Source organism: Meles meles, chromosome 9, assembly GCF_922984935.1.
Source record: "Meles meles chromosome 9, mMelMel3.1 paternal haplotype, whole genome shotgun sequence".
Taxonomy (NCBI): Eukaryota; Metazoa; Chordata; class Mammalia; order Carnivora; family Mustelidae; genus Meles; species Meles meles.
The window spans coordinates 9018424-9040040 of NC_060074.1; the positions used below are offsets into that span (position 1 = coordinate 9018424).

The 21617-nt window shown below is 39.3% G+C and overlaps 1 protein-coding gene across 1 annotated transcript in view; it reads left to right on the top strand.

The window, feature by feature from the left end:
- The window catches only part of CCDC150 (coiled-coil domain containing 150), a 71857-nt gene that overhangs the window by 41704 nt on the left and 8536 nt on the right, over nucleotides 1-21617 (top strand). Inside the window, exons 14-18 of the mRNA XM_046018074.1 lie at nucleotides 5066-5149; nucleotides 12603-12710; nucleotides 18288-18416; nucleotides 19048-19217; nucleotides 20939-21032. Coding sequence (XP_045874030.1) covers nucleotides 5066-5149; nucleotides 12603-12710; nucleotides 18288-18416; nucleotides 19048-19217; nucleotides 20939-21032 — 585 coding nt within the window. The remainder of the gene's footprint in view (nucleotides 1-5065; nucleotides 5150-12602; nucleotides 12711-18287; nucleotides 18417-19047; nucleotides 19218-20938; nucleotides 21033-21617) is intronic.

Consider the following 21617-nt stretch of genomic DNA (forward strand, 5'->3'; position numbering starts at 1 on the left):
CTACCCAGAAATAGCATTTAGTCCTACACAACTGCCCTACAAGTTCAGTCCTACAAGACTGCTCCCACTCCTGAACTCCTACTTCAGACACCAGTTGCACACTCCAGGTTGTTAACACCAGGCTGTTGTGCTTCTGACCTGTTGGCTGTAGATTGGAGGTTCCAACAATCTCCTCCTTAGATTCTTTTAATTTGCTAAAGTGGCTCACGGTACTTACAGAGATACATTTACCAGTTTATGAAAGGATGTGACAAATGATGCAAATCAACAGCCAGATGAAGAGATAATGTAGGATGAAGTATGGGGAAATGGCAGTGAGCTTCCATGCCCTCACCAGGGGCACCACTATCCCTAATTTCTGTGTGTTCACACAACCCAGAAGCTCATAGAACTCGGTCCTTTGGGGGGTTTATGTAGGCTTCATTGCATAGTCATGACTGACTAAGTCATTGACCATTGGCTGATTCAGTCTTCAGTCCCTCTTCCCTCCCTGGAGGTTAGGGACTAGGACTGAAAGTTCCAACCCACTAATCACATGGTTGGTCCTACTGGCAATCAGCTCCTATCCTTGGGTGGGGACCGGAAGTCACCTTCATTAATAACAAGAACCTATTTCACCTTTATGGCTCTGTTCCACAGTTCTCAGGAACTGTGAATGAAGGCCACATATACCTGAGACATATATTTTGGTCATCTGAGTGACCAAACTTATTTCTTATAAACCGTTATGATAAAAGGCCTTCTTTATCTCACACATTTTTGTTTATTTTATCTAATGTTAATACAGCCACTCCAGCTTTTTTCAGGTTACTGTTTACATGATATATTTTTTTCCATTCTTTTTCTTTCAACCCATTTGTGTTTTTGAATCTAAAAATCTGTCTCTTATAAACAGCATATAGTTGGATCTTTTAAAAAAAATTCATTCACCTGTCTCTGCTTCTTTTGGTGGAGTGTTTAATCCATTTATATTTATCATAATTACTGATAATATAGGATTTACATCTGCCACTATACTCTCTATTTTTTATGTCTTACATGTTTTTTATTCCTCTCTCCATTACTGCTGCCTTCTGTGTTAAGAAGACATTTCTAGTGTACTTTTTTAATCCCCTTATTCTTTATTTTACTATATATTTTTGAATTATGGGTAATAGAGTTCTAAACATTTTTCTTCTCTAATCTATTGATGTAGTGAATTATACTAATTAATTTTGAATGTTTGACAAGCTTTGTATTACTGGGATAAACTTAGTTCTGGCTTGTTATCCTTTTTATATATTGCTGAATTCATTTTGCTAGTATTTGGTGGAGGCTTTCTGCATCTTTGTTCATAATCTGAAATAAATATATAAGTAAATACCAAGTACCAGAAGGTCTTCTACTTCTAGAAAATGTGAATGATGGAATTTGTCATAGCCATCCTGCTGAAAACAACTAAAAAAGCTGAAAATTTTTAAAAAGAAAAGAAAAAAGTTTACAAAATTATAGAGCTATCATACTACAAATCCCTGCATTTAGAGATAGGAGGACATGTTCATACAATAAGCTCTAAGTTAGTTTAAAATGTCATTTTTAAAATAAGGTAATATTTTTGGATCTAGCATAAATAGATTTCTTTTCTCCTTTTGTGTTTCAAAGATAGATATAAATGCGTTAACCCAAAACCTGCACATTCTAGAGGAAAAGAATAAACACCTGGCAGAACAAATGGCTTCCCTAGAACTTCGGCAAGTCACTTCTGATTACAATGGGGTGGGTATAAAAAGGTCAGTCTAAATTAAGAATTAAGAATTTAAAAATCGAAAGTCAGAAGATGGGTTTTCTTCATTTATTGGTGTTTTAATAATTATTATTAAGTCCTGAATAACTCGGGCTACATATAGCAGAGAGCCTTATGAGTACTTAAACAGTAAGAGATTTAAGAAAACAAGAATTTAAGGCAGCTATTAAACATCTGTCTCCACAGATGATCTGTAATACTGAAAAGCACAAATATTTATAAAGCTTAAAAATATTTCCTCTACCATAAGTTATGAGGTAGAAACTGACATTTTTCTTTTCTTTGGCTAAAAGTCCCACTAGGCAATCAGTAATAAGTACAATTTCTAAAAGCTATTTGAGAAGGTCAGTGCAAAACAAAGAAATGGTAGAGTTCACAAAACATCTCTCCGTGAGGGTTATTTAAAGAGATGATCATCTTGTTAAGCAACTAATAAGTTTTCCTGTGTGCTTCTGAGTACTTGAAAAAACAATTGTTTCTATAGCATGCAGACCACCTTTGAAAACTGCAGAGATGGCCCCGATGTGAGTCTCTCTTAATCTGAGTTAAATTCTTTCAACCTCTGTCATAAGCTTCTCATTACTTCAATTATGAGAACTTAGAGAGTAAGTCTGAATCCATTCCATTTTCATAGCTTTAGAGCCAGACTGCCTGTGTTTCAATTTTGGCTGTGACCTCTCTGAGCCTCAGTTTCTTAATCTGTCAAAGTAGGGAAATTAATACCTTTATTAGGAAGTTGTTTAAGGACTAAGTATGTTAATACATGTAAAGCATGTAGCAGATAACTGCCATTTATTGAACTTTTAGTATCTGAACCATCCCAGAAAAAAGGCCTTTAAGTTGCTATTACAGCAACAAGGTGCATTAGTTCTAATTCCTGGTATTATCTCAGACCAATATTCCCACCCCCCAATTTAAAGATTTATCTATGTCCACTGCTTGCTCATTGGCCATGCATCAGCTGGGCTTATCAACCCACCTGCTTCTGGTCCTTCTGGCAGACCACAACTCAGTCTGCCTGATTCTTTCATGCCCCACTGCTGGTGAGTAGGCCCGTGGCCTCATCCTAGTAGCAATTTTGACAGATCCTGACGATGATTTGTTGATCAGTCAGTGTTGATGCTTGCCACCTCATAGCACCTCTTAAAGTCTCCCAATTATAAACCACACCTCAATTCCATCTTGCAGTTTTGTGCTTCTACATAGAATTTTCTCTGATCACGCCTGCCCAGAAACCCTCCATTTGGCTGTACGAGTCTTGAGAAATGAGGTTGAGGCGTCAGGATTTGTGTTGTTGTTATTGTTGTTGTTGTTGTTTTTAATCTCAGCTGTATCATTAAACCTGCCACCGTTCAATGTTGGCAGTGTATTTTTGGTCTTTGAGAATTAATACTTGAAATTCTCAATAAGAGCTACCTTCTAGTATAACTTCTTCCTGGATTTTGGAGATCATGCTTGTGAGTGTGTGTTTTATATGCCACACCACAGATTTGAACTCAGACAGGCCTGGTTTCCACACTTGGTTCCATTGACTGTGTGACTTGTGCAAGCCTTACACTTTAGGGCCTTTAGGACTAGGGGGACCCCTCCTAACCGTGGGTTTCCTACAGCACACTGTGCATGTACATATCAAAATAATAACTTCATTGATTAGAATTATGTATCTGCCTTCACTCTCTTCTAAAGCAAGAACTGTAGTTACTTATCTTTATACTCCCTTACCTAACATAGCACCTAATACATAATAGGTATTTAAGAAAGATCAATTCAGTGGAATATAAGGAGGGTCATGTGTCTTGCCAGGACATGAGGAGTAAATGTCATATTGTATGTAAAGTGCTCATCACAGAGCTTAGCATACTTTATCCATGTTTAAACAGTATTTTTTTCTCCTTCACACTGATTTTGGGTTTATTTGTATTATTTCAGCCTTTAAGGATGGTACAGTTTAAGTCTCTTAACACAGGCAGTCATTCAGGGAACCATAGTGAGGAATGATGAAAATGGGGGAGGTCTACAGTTGAATCCTTGTCAACCTTTCATATCTTGAGATAATTCTGTTTGTTTCCTGCTTTTTCCAAAGAGTGACATCTTTGAATCCATTAAAATGCATGTTCTAACCATTAGCATTTTTCTTTGTATGGTTCTTCTCAAGTGGTTCTTCAATTTTTATTTTGCTTTGCATATTAATAATCTATATAGTATATTGACAAGATTATTTAAGCAAAGGCTAATCTCTTTTTGGCCTTTCACAACTCAGAATCCAAGATAATCACTTATTCAAGTGCTCTCTAATCTGGTCTCCCACTGATTCTCTTAAATATAAGGCCTATTTAAATAGTCTGGAAACAATAATTTAAATTATTGCCTTAATATCTGCTTTCCTTTAGCAACTAGAACAATTTCTTTTTTGTTTGTCGTGAATTTAAATAAAGGACCTTGTGTCAAATATGAATCACATTTTGATTTTGCTAGGTGACCAAAGAAAGGGAAATTATTTTTAAAGCATATTTAAAAGATTAATAGAATTTCTTATGCCTTTGCTTAAAAGAGGGAATTTTATTGAGGTCAAAGTACCATTATTTTAAAAATTCCTGGACACCTTTTACAATAGACCCAGATCATCTAAGTTACTACAAAAGGAAAAAAAAAAAAAAAACCCTTTTCATATTCCAAAAAGGCAAGCAGTTTCCTCTGTTTGTTACAGCTAGCATATTTTAGGTTAGGTCTAGCTCTTGGTGTTTTATACACCGAATCTGCACTTTACAGTACAGCATCCGACTTTTGATTTAGGCTCAGGTCATGATCTCAGATCTTGAGACCAAGCCCCATATTGGGCTCCGCACGGAGCCTCCTTAAGATTCTCTCCCTCTCCCTCTCCCACTCCCCCCTTGCACTCTCTCGCTCCTCCCTTGCACATTCTCAAGCGCTTTCTCTCTTAAAAAAAAAAAGAAAGAAAGAAATTTTGAGAAACAATGTACGAGTATGTGTAATTATGTATGAAATAAATACTGGTCTGATAGGACAAATACTCAGATGGCCGTAATAGTTTACCTACTGTTGCTTAATATTGGATAGAAATTTTTATCCGGAATGTGCATAATTTGAAGGTAGGTTGTATAGAAGTACTGGTCGCTCTAGGGAAGAACTAAGAGGCAGCAGAGGCAAATAAATAGTGCTCCTGGTTTGGGCACCGTAGAGATGGTAAGGGTATAAATACTTGTTCAGAAATGGTTATTCCGTTCTATGCCTCGGCGCTGACACCTGTGTTTGCTTTGTCAGCTTGCCCAGCAGCAAGTGGAAAAGGCCTTGGGAAAAATTACTGAGAGTAAAAATAAACTGGCCTATGAAAAGGGAAAACTCCAGGTATGAGATTTTATTTTCTGATTTGTGTTATGTAGTTTTTTTAATCATAGTTTTCGTGCTAAGTATTGCTAGGTTTTGAGAAATTCTATAACTTTGGACCAAAGTTTTTGAAACCACCCCCCCTTAGTTTATTGCCTTATTAAATAAAATCCAGGCGACTTCTATTCACATATCTGTAATGTAATACTGAAGATGTATGAAATTATGAAACCAAATTTTGAAACCAAAGCCCGTTCTGTGACTATTTGAAGTTGTATTACAATTGTTTTATGCTTGCTTGCATGGTCATTCATTGAGAATGTAGACAGCCCATGCTCTCTTTTTTGCTGAAATTTTATAATGTTCTTAAAAAGAAATAACCCTGGGGGCGCCTGGGTGGCTCAATGGGTTAAGCCTCTGCCTTCGGCTCAGGTCATGGTTTCAGGGTCCTGGGATCGAGCCCCACGTCGTTGGACTTTCAGCTTGGCAGGGAGCCTGTCTCCCCCCCCCCCCCGCCCCCGCCTGCTTCTCTGCCTACTTGTGATCTCTCTCTCTCTCTCTGTCAAATAAATCAATAAAATCTTAAAAAAAAAAAAAAAGAAAAGAAATAGCCCTGGAATTGGGACTAGTGGGCAATAGACTTGAGTGGGATGATACTGTCTTGCTTCCTGTGGGTGGGAAGCTGCCGCTGATAACCGGCTCCAAGTGGAAATGCTGAAATCTGAATAGGTAGTTCACAGCTTAGCTACACATTACCATTTGAGGAATTTTTAAACACCTCATTCTGGGAAGTGTATGATGTCTGCCATTTACTTTGGAATGAACAAGAAAAAAAAGAGAAGAAATTGTTTGGTGGATTAGTAGAGGAAACTGATAGATGATTTAATATGTGATGAGCAAGTATAAAACATGGTAGAATTTGGGTGGTGACAGTGTTCTCATTCACGGTGAAACTCTCTCAATTTTTCTGTCTACCTATAATCCCCATGACAAGGCTTGCCCCCCCAGAGCAACTGGGTCAGAATCTCAGGGACCAGGCCCTCGGCTTCAGTGCTTTTTGAGTCCCCAGGGACTCCAGTGTGTAGCTGTGTACTTGAGGACCCTGGATTCGATGGTATGAAGTGCAGTCTGGTTAGGCTCGGAGAGCGAGAGCTGATCTGATTAAGTAATCTCCCCACAGACCATAAAACACGGCAGTGCTAATCTCATCTCATCTGCTCCGAGAGCCTGTTACAAAAGCAGCGCACAAGATCGGCCCAGATATGTGAAAGGCAGTTGGTAAACCATGGTTGTGCAACAATATATCGTCCACTAAAAAATAAGACTATTTGGCCACTGTTTGTGTACTCTTAGTTAATATTTTCTGGAGTCCGTGATACATTTAAATATAATCACTTATATTTGTATAACCTTGGGCAAGTCTTAATTTTCTTAAAATTTCATATTTTTTTAAAAACTCAGTTCCTGGGGTACTTGGGTAGCCCAGTTGCTTAAGCTTTCGACTCTTGATCTCGGCTTAGGTCATGATCCGCAGCGTCATCGTGAGATTGGGAGATTCTCTCTTTCAAGAGAGAATCTGGGTGGCCCAGTTAGTTTAGCGTGGACTCAGGTCATGATCCTGGGATTAAGCCCCAGGTCAGGCTCCCTGCACAGCGGGGAGCCAGCTTCTCTCTCTCCCTCTGCAGCTTCCCCTGTTTGTGCTCTCTCACTCTGTGAACTAAATAAAATCTTTAAAAACAAACAAGACAATTCTTTCTTTCTTTCTTTCCTTTCCCTCTGCCTCTCCACCCCTTACCCCGCTTATGCACTCTCTAAAAAAAAATTTAGTTCTTTTAAAATCTATTTATCAAAAATAGATTTTTTTTCAAATGTTCAATGTTCAAAAATAATTGTGATACTTAAATATTTGTTTCTTTTTGAATGCATTCAATAACAACAGCTAATGGTGTTCTAATAAACTCTATAACTCCAAACCAGCGATAAGCACAGACAGCTGTCTGAGAGATTTGCAGTGACTGTTAGGTGATACGAAAATATCTGTGACGTCTACTGGAGACAAAGTAAGAGGTTCTGCTAATACTGCTGGGTTTGCGGCCTACATTTGTAAATTTTCGACTGAAGCACAGTTGGCGTACAATATTATATGACTTTCGACACACGACATAATGGGTCAGTAATTATGTACATTATGAAGTGCTTACTGCGGGTGTAGGTACCATGTGTCACCATACAAAGTTATTATAGCATTATTGACAATATTCCCAATGCTGGGAATTTCATCCCTGGCACTTACTGATTTCATACCTGGAAGTTTGTTAATTAATCTCTTAATCCCCTTCACCTAATTCACCCACCCACTCCTCCCCACTGCTGAAAACCATGTATTTATTGTTATGCCCGAGTTTTTGCATCTGAGAGACCACCAAGGAGCCAAGCACCGATGCAGTCGCAGGAGGGTTTATTGGACTAGCTTTAAGCTTGGGTCCAAGTATACCCGACACAGCAGAGTAGGGACTTGGACCCCGAACCAGATTACGGTTAGAGTTTTTAAAGGCAGAGCAGGGGTGGACTCGGTGGTGGGTGAGGACAAAGGGGATTAAGGATGGTGTAAGTCTCTAAGGAATTTTGGAAGCAAGGTCTCCAGGACCTTGAGGGGCTAGCTGTTGTCTGGGGAAAAGGTTATTCATTACCAATAATAAAAATCTTCTTGTGAGGCCCTTTAGATATATATCAGTGGGTCATATGCTTGGGAATGATCGCTGACACTATCTTGGAGGTTTAGAGAGAAAGTTTCACATTTCTCCCATCAAGTGTCCTTGTTAGTGAGATTTAGGTTAGGAGAAATTTAACTTTATTTAGGGCTTGAGGAACTGAGTCATTTGCCTCTGCAAATTGTGCTATTATTAAGATAGCTTCTTGTAAATCTCTAGGACATTTGTAAACCAAGGGAGACCCCTGCCTTGCAGGACTGTGATCTTTGCAATTTAACTATCTGCTTTTCCCCCAGGACAGCCAGGGGTGGCCGAGGAATGTCACACATGCTACGGAAGGGAGGGGAGTGGGTGGAGAGGGGGTGCAAGGTGCTAGCTTTTGCTTTGCCAAGATGGCTGTACTTATGCTAAAGCTAAACCTGAGGTGGGAGGGCCTTAATTTTCTCAGCCTCCACATTTATGAATCTGTTTCTGGTATTTTGTTCATTTGTTTTGTCTTTTAGATTCCACATAGAAGTGAAATTGTAGGGTATTTGTTTTTTGTTTTTTTTTTTTAATTTCTTTATTTACAGCGTAACAGTGTTCATTGTTTTGGCATCACACCCAGTGCTCCATGCAGTACGTGCCCTCCCTATTACCCACCACCTGGTTCCTCAACCTCCCACCCCCCTGCCCCTTCAAAACCCTCTGGTTGTTTTTCAGAGTCCATAGTCTCTCATGGTTCATCTCCCCTTCCAGTTTCCCTCAGCTCCCTTCTCCTCTCCATCTCCCCATGTCTTCCATGTTATTCCTTATGCTCCACAAATAAGTGAGACCATATGATACTTGACTCTCTCTGCTTGACTTATTTCGCTCAGCATAATCTCTTCCAGTCCCGTCCATGTTGCTACATTTGTTTTTCTCTGACTTCTTTCACTTAGCATAATACTCTCTAAGTCCATCCATGTCATTGCAGATGGCAAGATTTCATTCTTTTTTATGGCTATTCCCAAATATTCCAAAATATATGAGGAAGAAAAACTTCCAAAAGATGGAATAAAAAAAAAAAACCAAAACCAGAAACAGATTCATAAACACAGAGAACTGGTGGTCGTCAGGGTTGGGGGTGGTGAAACAGGTGAAGGGGATTAATTGGTACAAACTTCCAATTATGGAATAAATAAGTGCCAGGGAAAATTATATAATATCCTATGTCAACTGTCAAATATTTAAATGTAGGCCATAAACCACTGTAGTGTCAGAAGCACTTGTTACTTTTTTTTTATTATTTTATTTATTTATTTGAGATAGCAAGAGCAGGGGCAGAGGAAGAAGCAGGCTCTCTGCTCAGCAGGGCTCAGTCCCAGGACTCCAGGATCATGACCTGAGCCAAAGGCAGGCACTTAACTCACTGAGCCACCCAGGTACCCTAGAACCTGTTACTTTAAGGGTTTGATAGAAGTCACCTGTGAAGTCATCTGATCCTTGACTTTTGTTTTTTTGGGAGTTTTTCGAGTACTGATTCAACTAGTAATCAGTCTGTTCATATTTTCTATCCCTGATTCAGTTTGGGGAGATGGTATGTTTCTAGGAAGTTTATCCATGTTTTCTAGGTTGTCCAGTTTCTTGACATATGATTTTTCATAATATTCTCTTATAATCCTTAGTCTTTCTGTGATGTGTTTATTTCTCCTCCTTCATTTCTGATTGTATTTATTTGAGTCCTTTTTTTCTTGATGAGTTTGGTTAAAGGTTTATCAGTTTTATCTTTTCAAAGAACCAGCTCTTGGTTTCACTCATCTCTTCTATTACTTTTTCAGTCTTTATTTTGTTTATTTCTACTCTAATCTTTACTATTCCCTTCCTTCTGCTAGCTTTGGACTTTTTCTAGCTCTTCTAGGTGTAGGGTTAGGTTGTTTATATGAGATTGTTCTTTTGCCTTGCTAGACACTTCCCTCTTAAAAGTGCTTTTGTTGCATCCTTTGTTGTTTGATTAGAGCACTTAGTCCACTTACATTTAAAGTAATTCTTGATAGGTACTTATTGGCATTTCTTTAATCATCTTCTGATTGTTTTTGTTTGAGTTTCATTTTTTTCACCTATAAAATGAGGAGGGAGAAGCCTATCTCTTATCTCCTTTTCACTAGGAAAATTAGTCAACATTACAGTCTGGGTGTGTAGATTACTATTTAACCTTTTATATCTCAATTACATACTTTAGAGGTTATCCTCAGAATCTTAAGGAAAATATAACCCTTTTTCTACTCATATTCCTACAACAAGGGCTTAAGGTTTTTGATAGTCTTTGAAAGCTGAAATACTTGAAATTACTGACTCACTGGTGTTTTTGTTATACCTTGGGTTGGCACATTCCAAAGGGACTGACCATCAACCCAAGGGTAAGTGCTCTTACACCATAATACTCTTGTAAGTTAATTTAAAGGAAGAGCTGCATACTAAACATGATCAAAATAACCTTCTGTGTTCTCTCTAAATTGAACAATCGATTAAAATATTACCTATGAATCATTTGATAAAAGGTTACTTTTTAGAATTGACTTAATGATTGGTATAAAGACTGGGTTTTAGGTGCTAATGTAGACTGAGTGAGAAACTGCTTCCCCAGATTCAGACATGATCTGAATTTTATTTTCAATATAATGTACTATTCCATTTTATAAATATGCCAAAATTCGATTTATTCTTTCTTTTATTGATGGTCATCTAGGCAGTTTCCAGTTGCTTACAAACAACACCAATGTGATGAATTATTGTACATGTCTTCTTGTACCCATAAGTAGAAAAATTCTCTAGGCTAAGTATAAATCTCAGGGAGAAAATTCCTGGATTGTAGGATTACAGATCTTGAATTTACTAGAGTTTATGATATTACTCCTGAAAGTAGTTATACCAGTTTTGAAAGCAGTCTCTACAAGAGTATAGACATATGTGTGAACATGGACCAGTCTCATAAAATAATACTATACACAATTTAGGGACACATTTATTGTAAAATTATCAAAAAGGATTAAGAATGATAAACAAAAGACCTTGACCTAAGTTACCACTTTTTCTGAGACTGACTGATAAGCTAATAATGGAAACTGCTTAGATTTTAATGACACAGAAAACCCAGACCTCTCTAGGGCAGCACAACGTATTTGCTTCTGTGTTCTTTCCCATACGAATGTCTTGAATTCAAAATTGTGCCAAATATGACAATACAGAAATTAAAGTGCTTATAAATGAGAAAACACCATCTGAAAAGTTTCAGGGCATTTTACTGTGTACCTAAGAGGTTGAGTTAGGCAAATTATCTGAGAAATATTGTGAAATAAGGATATATTCTGTGTTTTGCTTAAAGAGAAGCAAATCTAAAGGTTTTCAGAATTAATCAGCCGTTTTCCATTAGATTCTACAGGCTCACAGCAGTTTGCTTATATTTAAGATAAGAATAATTATTGTATCAATACCTCCCTTTAGAGGTGGAATTTTAATTCTAAAACTTTAAGTGAAAACCATGATGGCTTTAGGGAACCACAACACATATTTTATAATGTACTTTGTGGAAAAGAGCAACAGAAATAAGCAAAGAGAAAAGGATACTGCTTACTTGAACAAGAGAGATTTCCTGAGACAAAATGTGCTTTTATGTCGTCTTTGAAAAAAAACCAATATTAGCAATCATATTTTTAATAGTTTCTGAAAGGGTCCAGTAACTATAGCCAAGAAGTGTTTACCCTCTACGGGTAGGAAACAAGACACAAGGAGAGGGAAAAGTTGATTTAAATTTTAAAAATCTTGGATAAATTTTTTCTGATTCAGGGATAGGCTCAGTAATGTTCATTGTTGATTTGTACGAAAGGGTTGGGTATGATAGGAAGAAAATTTGGAAAAACACAATTTGGAGATAAGTGAGTAAATATTAATTGTTTCATTCCCTCAAATGATCATTTTCTTTAAAGAGAAAGATATAAGTCATCTTTCTCAGTGTTAAAATATAATTCATCATTTAAGAACTTCATTTATTCAGCTTTTATAATTCTGTTGATAAAACAAGACTGTCATCTTGCATAATGACAATTCTAATTATCCATATTCAAAATATTTTTTGAATGTTAGATACCACAGTTTTTTGTTTTTTTTTTAAAGAATTTATTTATTTATTTGACAGAGAGAGAGATCACAAGTAGGCAGAGAGGCAGGCAGAGAGAGAGACGGAAGCAGGCTCCCCGCTGAGCAGAGAGCCCGATGTGGGGCTCGACCCCAGGACCCTGAGATCATGACCTGAGCTGAAGGCAGAGGCTTAAACCACTGAGCCACCCAGGCGCCTCAGATACCACAGTTTTTTTAATTGAAATTATTACCCACAAAGTCTGTTATATTCATGAGCCATGTTAATTTGGAGTTTCCATAAGCAATAGAAACCAAATGAGTCATCTCATTACATGTGAACGGCTGTAGCCTACTTTAAGCTATTGAAATAGCTGTGTTAGCTGAAGTCGCATTCTTTGCATGATTAGAAAAACTCAGGATTGCTTTTATAACTTTTAAGGATTCTCTGTGATTTTTCCAAACTCATGACATCTTTTTTCTTTTAGAGTATGTGTGTATGTTTAATATATATATTCTTTAGAGTGTGTGTGTGTAGATGTATGTATATGTGAATATATTTGTATATGTGTGTGTGTGATATATATTCTTTTAGAGTGTGTGTGTATGAATGATACACATACACCTAAAATTAATAAGCCTTATTCTATTATTCCTCTGCTCTACCCTAGATAAAAGTCAAGCAGCTAGAAGAACAACTACATTCTTTTACCGAAACTAGTTCACAGAATGACCATCTACGCAAGTTGAACAAGGCTCTAGAGAGCAAATATGCTCAGGTGTGATTACTAACTACAAACCAGATTGCTGTTACCTTGTTTTAATCAGGTTTTAAGAAATTGATGCCTCTCTCCCCACCTTACCGTATAGTCCCAGAAAGATGAATATTCCCTCACTTGACTCAATTGGCAAACATTTTTTAAAAACCACCAACGTCCAGGGTTTTGCTGAACTGTAAGAAGGAAAGATGCCTGAAGCAGGATTGGGACATTCAACTTATTTATGCTCTAATTGGAGGCTTTAGGAATGTACTCATAAACTTTATTATAGAATTAAAATTTATGTCTTTTAGAAGCAAGATAGTGTTATGAGTGAGTGTTCTTAGGGAGCATCATTTTAATGAAAGCATCAAGAAAACTTTCATGAAGAAGTGTTTTTATAATTATTGGCAAGTTCAGAACTCAGTGCCAACAAGATACACTCACAACAGACAGCTCACGTGAAAGAGGCATTAGTAAAGTGCTTGCTTGTTATCGTGGTGGCTACTGAGGCTGAAAACCTTTTGTAGACCACATAAAGTTTTAACAAATGAATGGAGAAAGTTCAACAAACAAGATAATAAAACATTTCATGAAGAAAAATAATCCAGGAATGTGTTGCCAAGAAAAAGTGATTCATTTCAATGATTTACAGATTTACCATGTATGAAATTTTCTTTTAAAAATCTTCGTATAAGTATGTCTAACTCTGTATCGATAATATTTTTGTTTGTATAGCACTGGTAACCAAGGAGCTAGAATGTGTCTTCAGATAGAATACTCTTAGGGTTCTAACCATCTGACCATACTGGAAAAGGGGGTCTCATTAGATGCACTCTCCTACAGGGAATTTGATTTAAGGAAGGTCAGTTTCTTCACTAGGACAACTTTACAGTGTGATTTCTTCATTCTGAAAGCAAAGGAACACATTTTCAAGTATATTTTCCATCAGAGCTTCATTCAGAATATTGTGTCGTTCCTCCTCATAAAAGGAGCATTCACTGAAAAATAAGTCTAGGTTTAGTCATTTTACTGTTTTTAATTGGTGATGCCTCCAAGAAGAAGGAAATCTCCGGAGAGGCCTGCGTCTTCGAAATTGTTTGAAAGCTACAGGCCCCATGTAAACAGCGTAAAGGAAAGAACTTCGTCAGTTGGTTTGCCCAGTGTAATTCCCAACTCTACACGCCGTGTGACCTTTGCACCTACTCTGACTTCTGTGAGAGCTTCTCAGGATATTGCAGACTCTAGAATCTCTCTAAAGACTCTTTTGAATGCTATTAAAACCATGGAGGGAAGACTGGAAGGTAAAATAGACATTCTTGCTTCAAGACCATTAATAAATGAGTCACCAAATTCTCTTAAACGGGATTCGGTAAGTGAAGACCACGAACTAAGTCATAAGGAAATTTCAGATTTATACAACAATGAAGAAAAGTAGTAACAATCCAGAAAGATAATGTTTGGAGGTATGAGAAACAACAAGGAAGTTAGGTTCTTCACAAATAAGAAAAACTGACAATATAGATTGAAACCATTGTTTTGGCTACCACATAACTAATTTTTAGACAAAGATTTGGATTAACAACCATTGAGACCTTTTTAATCTGATTTTGATTTTTTTTTAAATTCATGATATCTATCTAATCTTAATATTCATGGAAAAATGTTTAGATAAAGCCCGCTTTTAACATAGAAATATGTTAATGAAATCCCCATAAACGTGAACATTAGAAAATATTTTCCAAAGAAAACTTTTTAGAGCATCTATCTTTGATACTTAAAAATAGAAATTACTATATAGCTTGTCTTCTAGAGTTCATTACTATTTAGATCTTTTCTGTAAACATTTCTGTTAGTGGCCTTTTCATATGTATCTTAAAAACACTGGTAAAATGATAAAAGCTGTATTCTTCCTTGAGTCCATTTCTAGAACAAAATCCAGGAGATTTTTAGAGTCTGAGCTGGCATCTTTTGTAATATTCTTGGGTCCTTAAAGAAGAAGTATTTCAAATGCTACAAGTGAAAAGTTTTAAGAAAGTATAATACTGAAGAAGATGTGGATAAAAGATACGGTTTTTGTTGCTGTTGGAAGTATAAAATGTTACAACTTCTTGTGGAGGATATTTAGTATCTATCATTTCACCTCACCATTATATTTCTAGGACTTTCTCCTATAGATATACCAGCTTATACATATGGCATATTTATAAGGTTACTTACTGAAGTATTGTTTGTTACTAGAACAAGACTGGAAGCAAACAAAATTTCTTCAGTAAGAGACTAGCTAAATAAATCATGGTGTATTCATGATTTGGAGCACTGCTTGAACATGTGTATGTATGTACTATATATGTATGTAGTACGTATGTATTATTATGTTAAAACAGTCAAGGTTCAGAAGAGGGTATGCAGTATATTTTACTCTTTGTGTACTAAAAGGGATAGGAGGATAAAAGTATATATACCTATGTGAGTGTATGTATCTATATTATTCACTGGTAATGCATAGAATAGCTCTATGATGAATCATAAATTGGCAGCGTTATTGTTGAGGAAGAAAATTGGATGACTGGGAATTTTTCACTTTACCCTTTTGTATCTTAATAATGTGAATGTGCCACCTATTCAAAGTAATTTTATGAACATTTCATTTTCAACAAAAGTGAAGGTACAAAAAGAATGCTCTTTTCAGCAAATGGTGTTGGAGCAGTTGGATATCCATTTGCAAAACCAAAAAGTCTATGATCCGTACCTCACACCATATGTAAAAATTAACTCTGGCACCTGAGTGGCTCATTCAGTTAAGTGTCTGTCTCTTGATTTCGGCCCAGGTCATGATCTCAGTGTCATGAGATTGAGCCCCTGCTTGTGCCTTTCCCTCTGCTCCGCCTGGCATACTCTCTCTCTCTCAAATAAATAAATAAAATCTTCAAAAAAACAAATTAACTCAAAATGGATCAGCCTTAAATGTAAAACCTAAAACTGTAAAACAAAGAGGGAAATCTTTGTAATCTTGGATTACTCAGAGATAGATTTGACATCAAAAGCATGATCCATAAAAGGGGAAAAAAAGATACGATAGCTTATCCTTTTATCCTTTTCAGAGCTATTAAGAAAATAATATATAAAAAAGTTGACTGGGAGAAAATAGTTGCAAATCACTTATCTTATATAAAGACCTTGTCTCCCGAATGTATTAAACTGTTAAAATTATTAAGAAGAAAACAGTCAAGGGGTGCTGAGTAGTGGCTCAGTCATTGGGCATCTGCCTTTGGCTCGAGTCACGATTCCAGAGTCCTGGGATTGAGCCCCACATTGGGCTCCCTGCTCTGGGGGAAGCCTGCTTTTCCCTCTCCCACTCCCCCTGCCTATGTTCCCTCTCTCCCTGTGTCTGTCTCTGTCAAATAAATAAAATCTAAAATATATATATATATGGATGATAACTAAGTAGCTGGAAAGATGTTAAACATCTGACATTAGCGAAATGCAAATGAAAACAACAGTGAGATATACCACACAACGGTAAGAATGTATAAAACCCCAAAACTGATCATCCCAAATGTTAGGACACAGAGCACTGGGACTGTCATACACTGCCGAGGGGAAGGTCAGATGGTACAACCACCTTGAAAAATAGCTTGGTAGTGGGGCGCCTGGGTGGCTCAGTGGGTTAAGCCCCAGCCCTCGGCTCAGGTCATGATCCCGGGGTCCTGGGATCGAGCCCCATGTCAGGCTCTCTGCTCAGCAGGCAGCCTGCTTCCCCCTACCCCTCTGCTTGCCTCTCTGCCTACTTGTGATCTCTTTCTCTCTGTCAAGTAAATAAATAAAATCTTTGAAAGAAAGAACAAAAGAAAAATAGTTTGGTAGTTTCTTTAAAAATGAAACAGTGTATAACCCAGCCATTCCTCTCTCCTGTGTATCTGCCAAAGATAAATGAAAGCATAAAACGACGCAAAGCCTTGTGCACAGCTGTTCACAGCAGCTTTATTTGTAATAGTTTAAAGCTGGGAGCGACTTAAGGGTGCAGGGGTGGATGGTTCAGTAAGCTGTGGTCTGTCCTCCAACAGAGTAGCGCTTGCAATGGAAGGGCTGAGCTACTGATCCATGAAAAAGATGGAATCAATTATGCTGAGTGAAGGAAGCCATTCAAAAAGGAGTACACACAATATGATTCCATTTACGTAAAATTCTAGAAGATAAGATGATTTACTGTGACGGAAAGCAGATTAGTTGCCCGGTGTGGAGATAAAGGAACGAGGAGAGACAGAAGGGGGAAACTACAAAGAGGCATGAGAGAAGTTTTGAGATGATAGAAATGCTTCTTGTCTGGATGATGGGTTCAGGGATCAGATCAGAACTGTATGCTTGAGACATACACAGCTTATTGTGTGTCATTCGTACCTCAGACATGCTGTTTAAAGAGAGTGTGAATGTGTTACCTATACAGAAGTTAATTACGTTGAGATGGTCAGCATTCTTGAAGTGACAAAACCACAGAGGTCTAGATCAAATCACGGGTCGCCGCGGGCCTGGGACGGGCTTGGGAGAGCGTGTGCGCACACAGAAGCAGCACACGTGAATTCGTTTGCGGCAGGATGGGGCAGTTGTGTCTCAACTGTGACCGTGTTCGCAGGGTAACGTGCCTGGGGTCCGGTGACACAGAGCTCAGCGCGTGCACACACACAGCCGAATGCAGGGTTTTACAGACGTAGTGAGAACAGAGTACGTTCTGCAGTCCGGTTAATCTGTTAACAGTAACGTACCAAAGGCAGCTTCCCAGTTCTGATGCTGAGCTACAGAAGTGTACGATGGCACCAGGAGAAGCGGGATGAAGACTGCACGGGCCTTGGGGCGCCTGGGTGGCTCAGTGGGTTAAAGCCTCTGCCTTCGGCTTGGGTCCTGATCCCAGGGTCCTGGGATCGAGCCCCACATCGGACTCTCTGCTCAGCAGGGAGCCTGCTTCCCCCCCCCCCCCCCCGCCTGCCTCTCTGCCTGCTTGTGATCTCTGTCTGTCAAATAAATAAATAAAATCTTAAAAAAAAAAAAGACTGCACGGGCCTCTTTGTACTACTTCTGCAACATCCTGTGGATCTTGTTATTTCAACCCCTTTTTAAAAAGTAATATTTAAAATATCTGATCATTTGAAATGATTGTGTAGATATACTAAGTATTTCAGCGATATAAGATACTAATACTTCTAGTTAAGATGCCTTCTATAGCACTGTTTTCTTGACACTGCTTAGTATTTATTTGTCTTTGCTTTCGTTAGATTGCATTTGTTCTGTTTTCCAGTTCCATGATACTCCGTTTCTGCCCCATTTTGCCTCTGACCTTCATAGTCTTCTCTCCTTCATCTCTTAGCCTGTACTTTCCTGGTGACCGGCATCTGTTAGGGTTGCTCATGTTTATTCACGCAGAGTTTTTGTTGTTTTGTAGTTTTCGTTAAAGGAAAGAATCGTTAATACAGCTGGTTTTTATTATAGCGGAGAGGTATGTTAAACATTTTAAGCTTGGTTTCCAAATCGCTGTGTCTCACTCTAATTGCTGACTTACAGTGCTTTGGAAAAGTTACTTGTCCTTCCTTGTTCTCTACTCAGGTGAAATCCATTCTCGAAAAGAACGAGGAGGAGCTCTCACAGGCCGTGAGGAGCCGGGACGCAGCCCTGAAAGAGAGTCAGAGGTTGAAAGGGGATCTCGAGGCCCTGGAGGACAGAGAGAGCAAGAAGGCAAGGCGTCCGTCCTCTCTGAGACTTTGCTCCTGACGCGAGGCGCTTAAGAAACCTTCCACGGGTCCTGTTCCTTCCTGTCTTGTTCCCTGGAGCAAGAATGAGGATTGATCAGAGGAGGATTGTTTTCTAAAGATAGTTTTAGAAGAGCTGTTAAGTGTTTGCCTTCAAAACACATCCCTTAACTCCCAATGGCTTTTTAACTTCCAGTCTTAGTCCTAGTTCTTTCCTGTCGACACACAGCGACCGGTCCGACGTGTTACTAACGTGCGGCTCATTCCGGTGGCCTGCAGACTGAGCCCGCTGGCCCCGCCGGGGCTCCCCGCGCCCAGCAGCCCGGGCCCCGGACCCATGCAGAAGCAGGGAGCTGCGGCGCCGGGCCCCCAGCTAGTGCGCCCGCGGCAGGGCAGGGGCTGGGCGGCCGCTCCCCGCGGGGCGTGGGGTCTAGTTTTCCTTTTTCTCAACGTCACAAGAACTTCAGATCTTGACAAAATAAAATATGCCGCCGTCACTCGTCTTAGCACTCTGCCGCGCTTAGTGTCCGTCCTCGCGTTCAGGAGTGACCGGCGTCAGCCCCAGCTGGGCAACCCGAGAGCATCAAACGTCTTTTTCCGGTTCCCTTTCCTTCCAGGTGGGAAATTTCCAGCGGCAGCTGGCGGAGGCTAAAGAGGACAACTGCAAGGTCACCATCATGTTGGAGAACGTGCTGGCCTCCCACAGCAAGATGCAAGGCGCTCTGGAGAAAGTACAGATAGAGCTGGGGCGGAGGGACTCGGAGATCGCGGGCCTCAAGAAAGAAAGGTACCCGGGACGGCTCTGTCCTCGTGCGCCCGGCTGCCGCGGCGCAGGAACAAAGCCGCTTTCAAGAACTAGCCCGTTTGAGGGAAGCATCCTAGAAACTTGACTGAAGAGCAAGGTTTTCGGTGACCGCACTAACCTCTGCCTCTAACTTCCCAGCCTGCTCTTACCCAGGTCCTGGCGCAGAGCCACGGCCTCCAGCCCGGCCCTGCGAGGGGCCCCCGGGCTGCCCCTCCGCCCGCACCCTTGAATCCTCGCCACTCCCCCGGCCCGGTGGAGTTTTGTGCAACGCAGGGGTCTTTGTAAGCGGACGTGCGTAATTATTTGTAGTCTTTAGTCAAGGGGAGATTTTTGTTTGGAACGAGCACCTCCCTTCAGTCCTGAACAGGTTTTTCCTCCAGTTTCAACCCAAAGTTTGACATATTTCCCTCTCCCTATTTTATACTCACTACATGTATGAATGTATGTATGAATGACAATTCATCCCCTTTTCTGTGTTACACCCAAAAAGTCTTCTCTTTAGCTTTACATTTCAGGAATAGTGAAATGTAGACATACTTTCCATAAAACACAATATTATAAAAAATAAAGACCTAGAAAATTACGGAGAATCTGGAATTAGAAATAAACATGATTTTCAAAGATTCAGAATTCCCATATTTTGTAGTGGTGTAAAGGAGTATGTATTCTAGAAGTTCGTGTGCTATATGGCTGCTTTACTCTTTCTGTTTCTATACCAGTTAAATCTGCTCTGGGATCTACAGAATAATAATTGTCTAGTCTAGATAATTACAGCCAAGTGCCTAGTTGAGTTTGAATGACTTCTATATTAGTGTCCTATTTAAAGATGAATAATTCTAGAGGAATCATTCTGAGAACTACTTCGAGTCATGTTTTATAAACTTCTTTGAATGTTTCAAGTTGCATAAAAATTTCCCTTTGAGGTTAATAAACAAATGATTTGAGTTTATTAAGTTCTCTGGAATATATTGTAATATGTATATTAGTAGAGCATATAGCCTCTGTGTTATGGGGGAACAGGTGCCAGTTTTATATTCTCCATTGTACTTATCTTTATTTTTTACATACTATAAATCTATGTTGCCTCTGAACTTAAAAAGTTACGGGGATGGTAGTAAAAATTGCCTACCATTCACAATAAAATTCTGGGTAGTTGTATGTATGTATGTATGTATTTGAAAGACAGAGATCACAAGTAGGCAGAGAGAGAGGGAAGCAGACTCCCTGCTGAGCAGGGAACATGATGTGGGGCTTGATCCCAGGACCCGGGATCATGACCTGAGCCAAAGGCAGAGGCTTTAACCCACTGAGCCATCCAGGTGTCCCGGGAGTTGTATTTGGAAGCAAAATGTCAACAGCAGGCCCATCCATCTAGAGGGGATGTATCTTGTATTAGTGATATGTATATATGTTAAAATTACCAGCTCATAAGTTAGTCATTAATAAGTATTGACAGTTTAATGTATCAAGTCAAATTGACTCATAGCTGGGACAAATTTTTCATCTCTAGGAGCTTAATTTCTTAACCTGAAACTGAAGCTGCTAATTGTTACTTGCCAAGTCTCAGCTACTCTGAGCAGCTCTGCTACGTATGCTATTTGAGCTTCTTGGAAGAGTGCCCTGTAACTCCCAGTGGCATCTAGAACATTCCATCCTAGACGGTTCTTTTCTGCAGTCACTCTCCCTGTGCTGTGCATCTTTAGGGCTCTAAATCAACAGAGGGTGCAGAAGCTGGAGGCGGAAGTGGACCAGTGGCAAGCCAGGATGCTGGTTGTAGACGCCCAGCACAACAGTGAGGTAAAGGCCACTTTTTTAATAGATGATAATGGCGATAGTTTTTTTTTTTTTTTTTTAAGATTTTATTTATTTATTTGACAGAGAGAGATCACAAGTAGACAGAGAGGCAGGCAGAGAGAGAGAGAGGGAAGCAGGCTCGCTGCTGAGCAGAGAGCCCGATGCGGGACTTGATCCCAGGACCCTTAGATTATGACCCGAGCCGAAGGCAGCGGCTCAACCCACTGAGCCACCCAGGCGCCCCGCGATAGTTTTGTTTTATTGGGCTATTGCTCTTTTTAGGAAAATGGAGTAAAATAATCAGGGAAATTTCTTTTTTCATCCAAGTCTGAGTTTGGGTTACAAATGGGAAATGGGCCTGCAGCCTTGCCTTGGCTCACTTATTGGCAAACCAGGACCACAGTGATGCCTAATTCTCTTACTCATATGGTTTACTTTTTATTTATTAATGCATAAATGACTGCAGAAGTTAAAGTGTCACAGAATAACTTGAAACTTCAGTCAGAAGTCGTTGGAGTGATCCCGCTGTGAATAAGGAGACACGTTTACATGTGTGTGTTCACCGGTGTACGCACTCACGAATGTGTC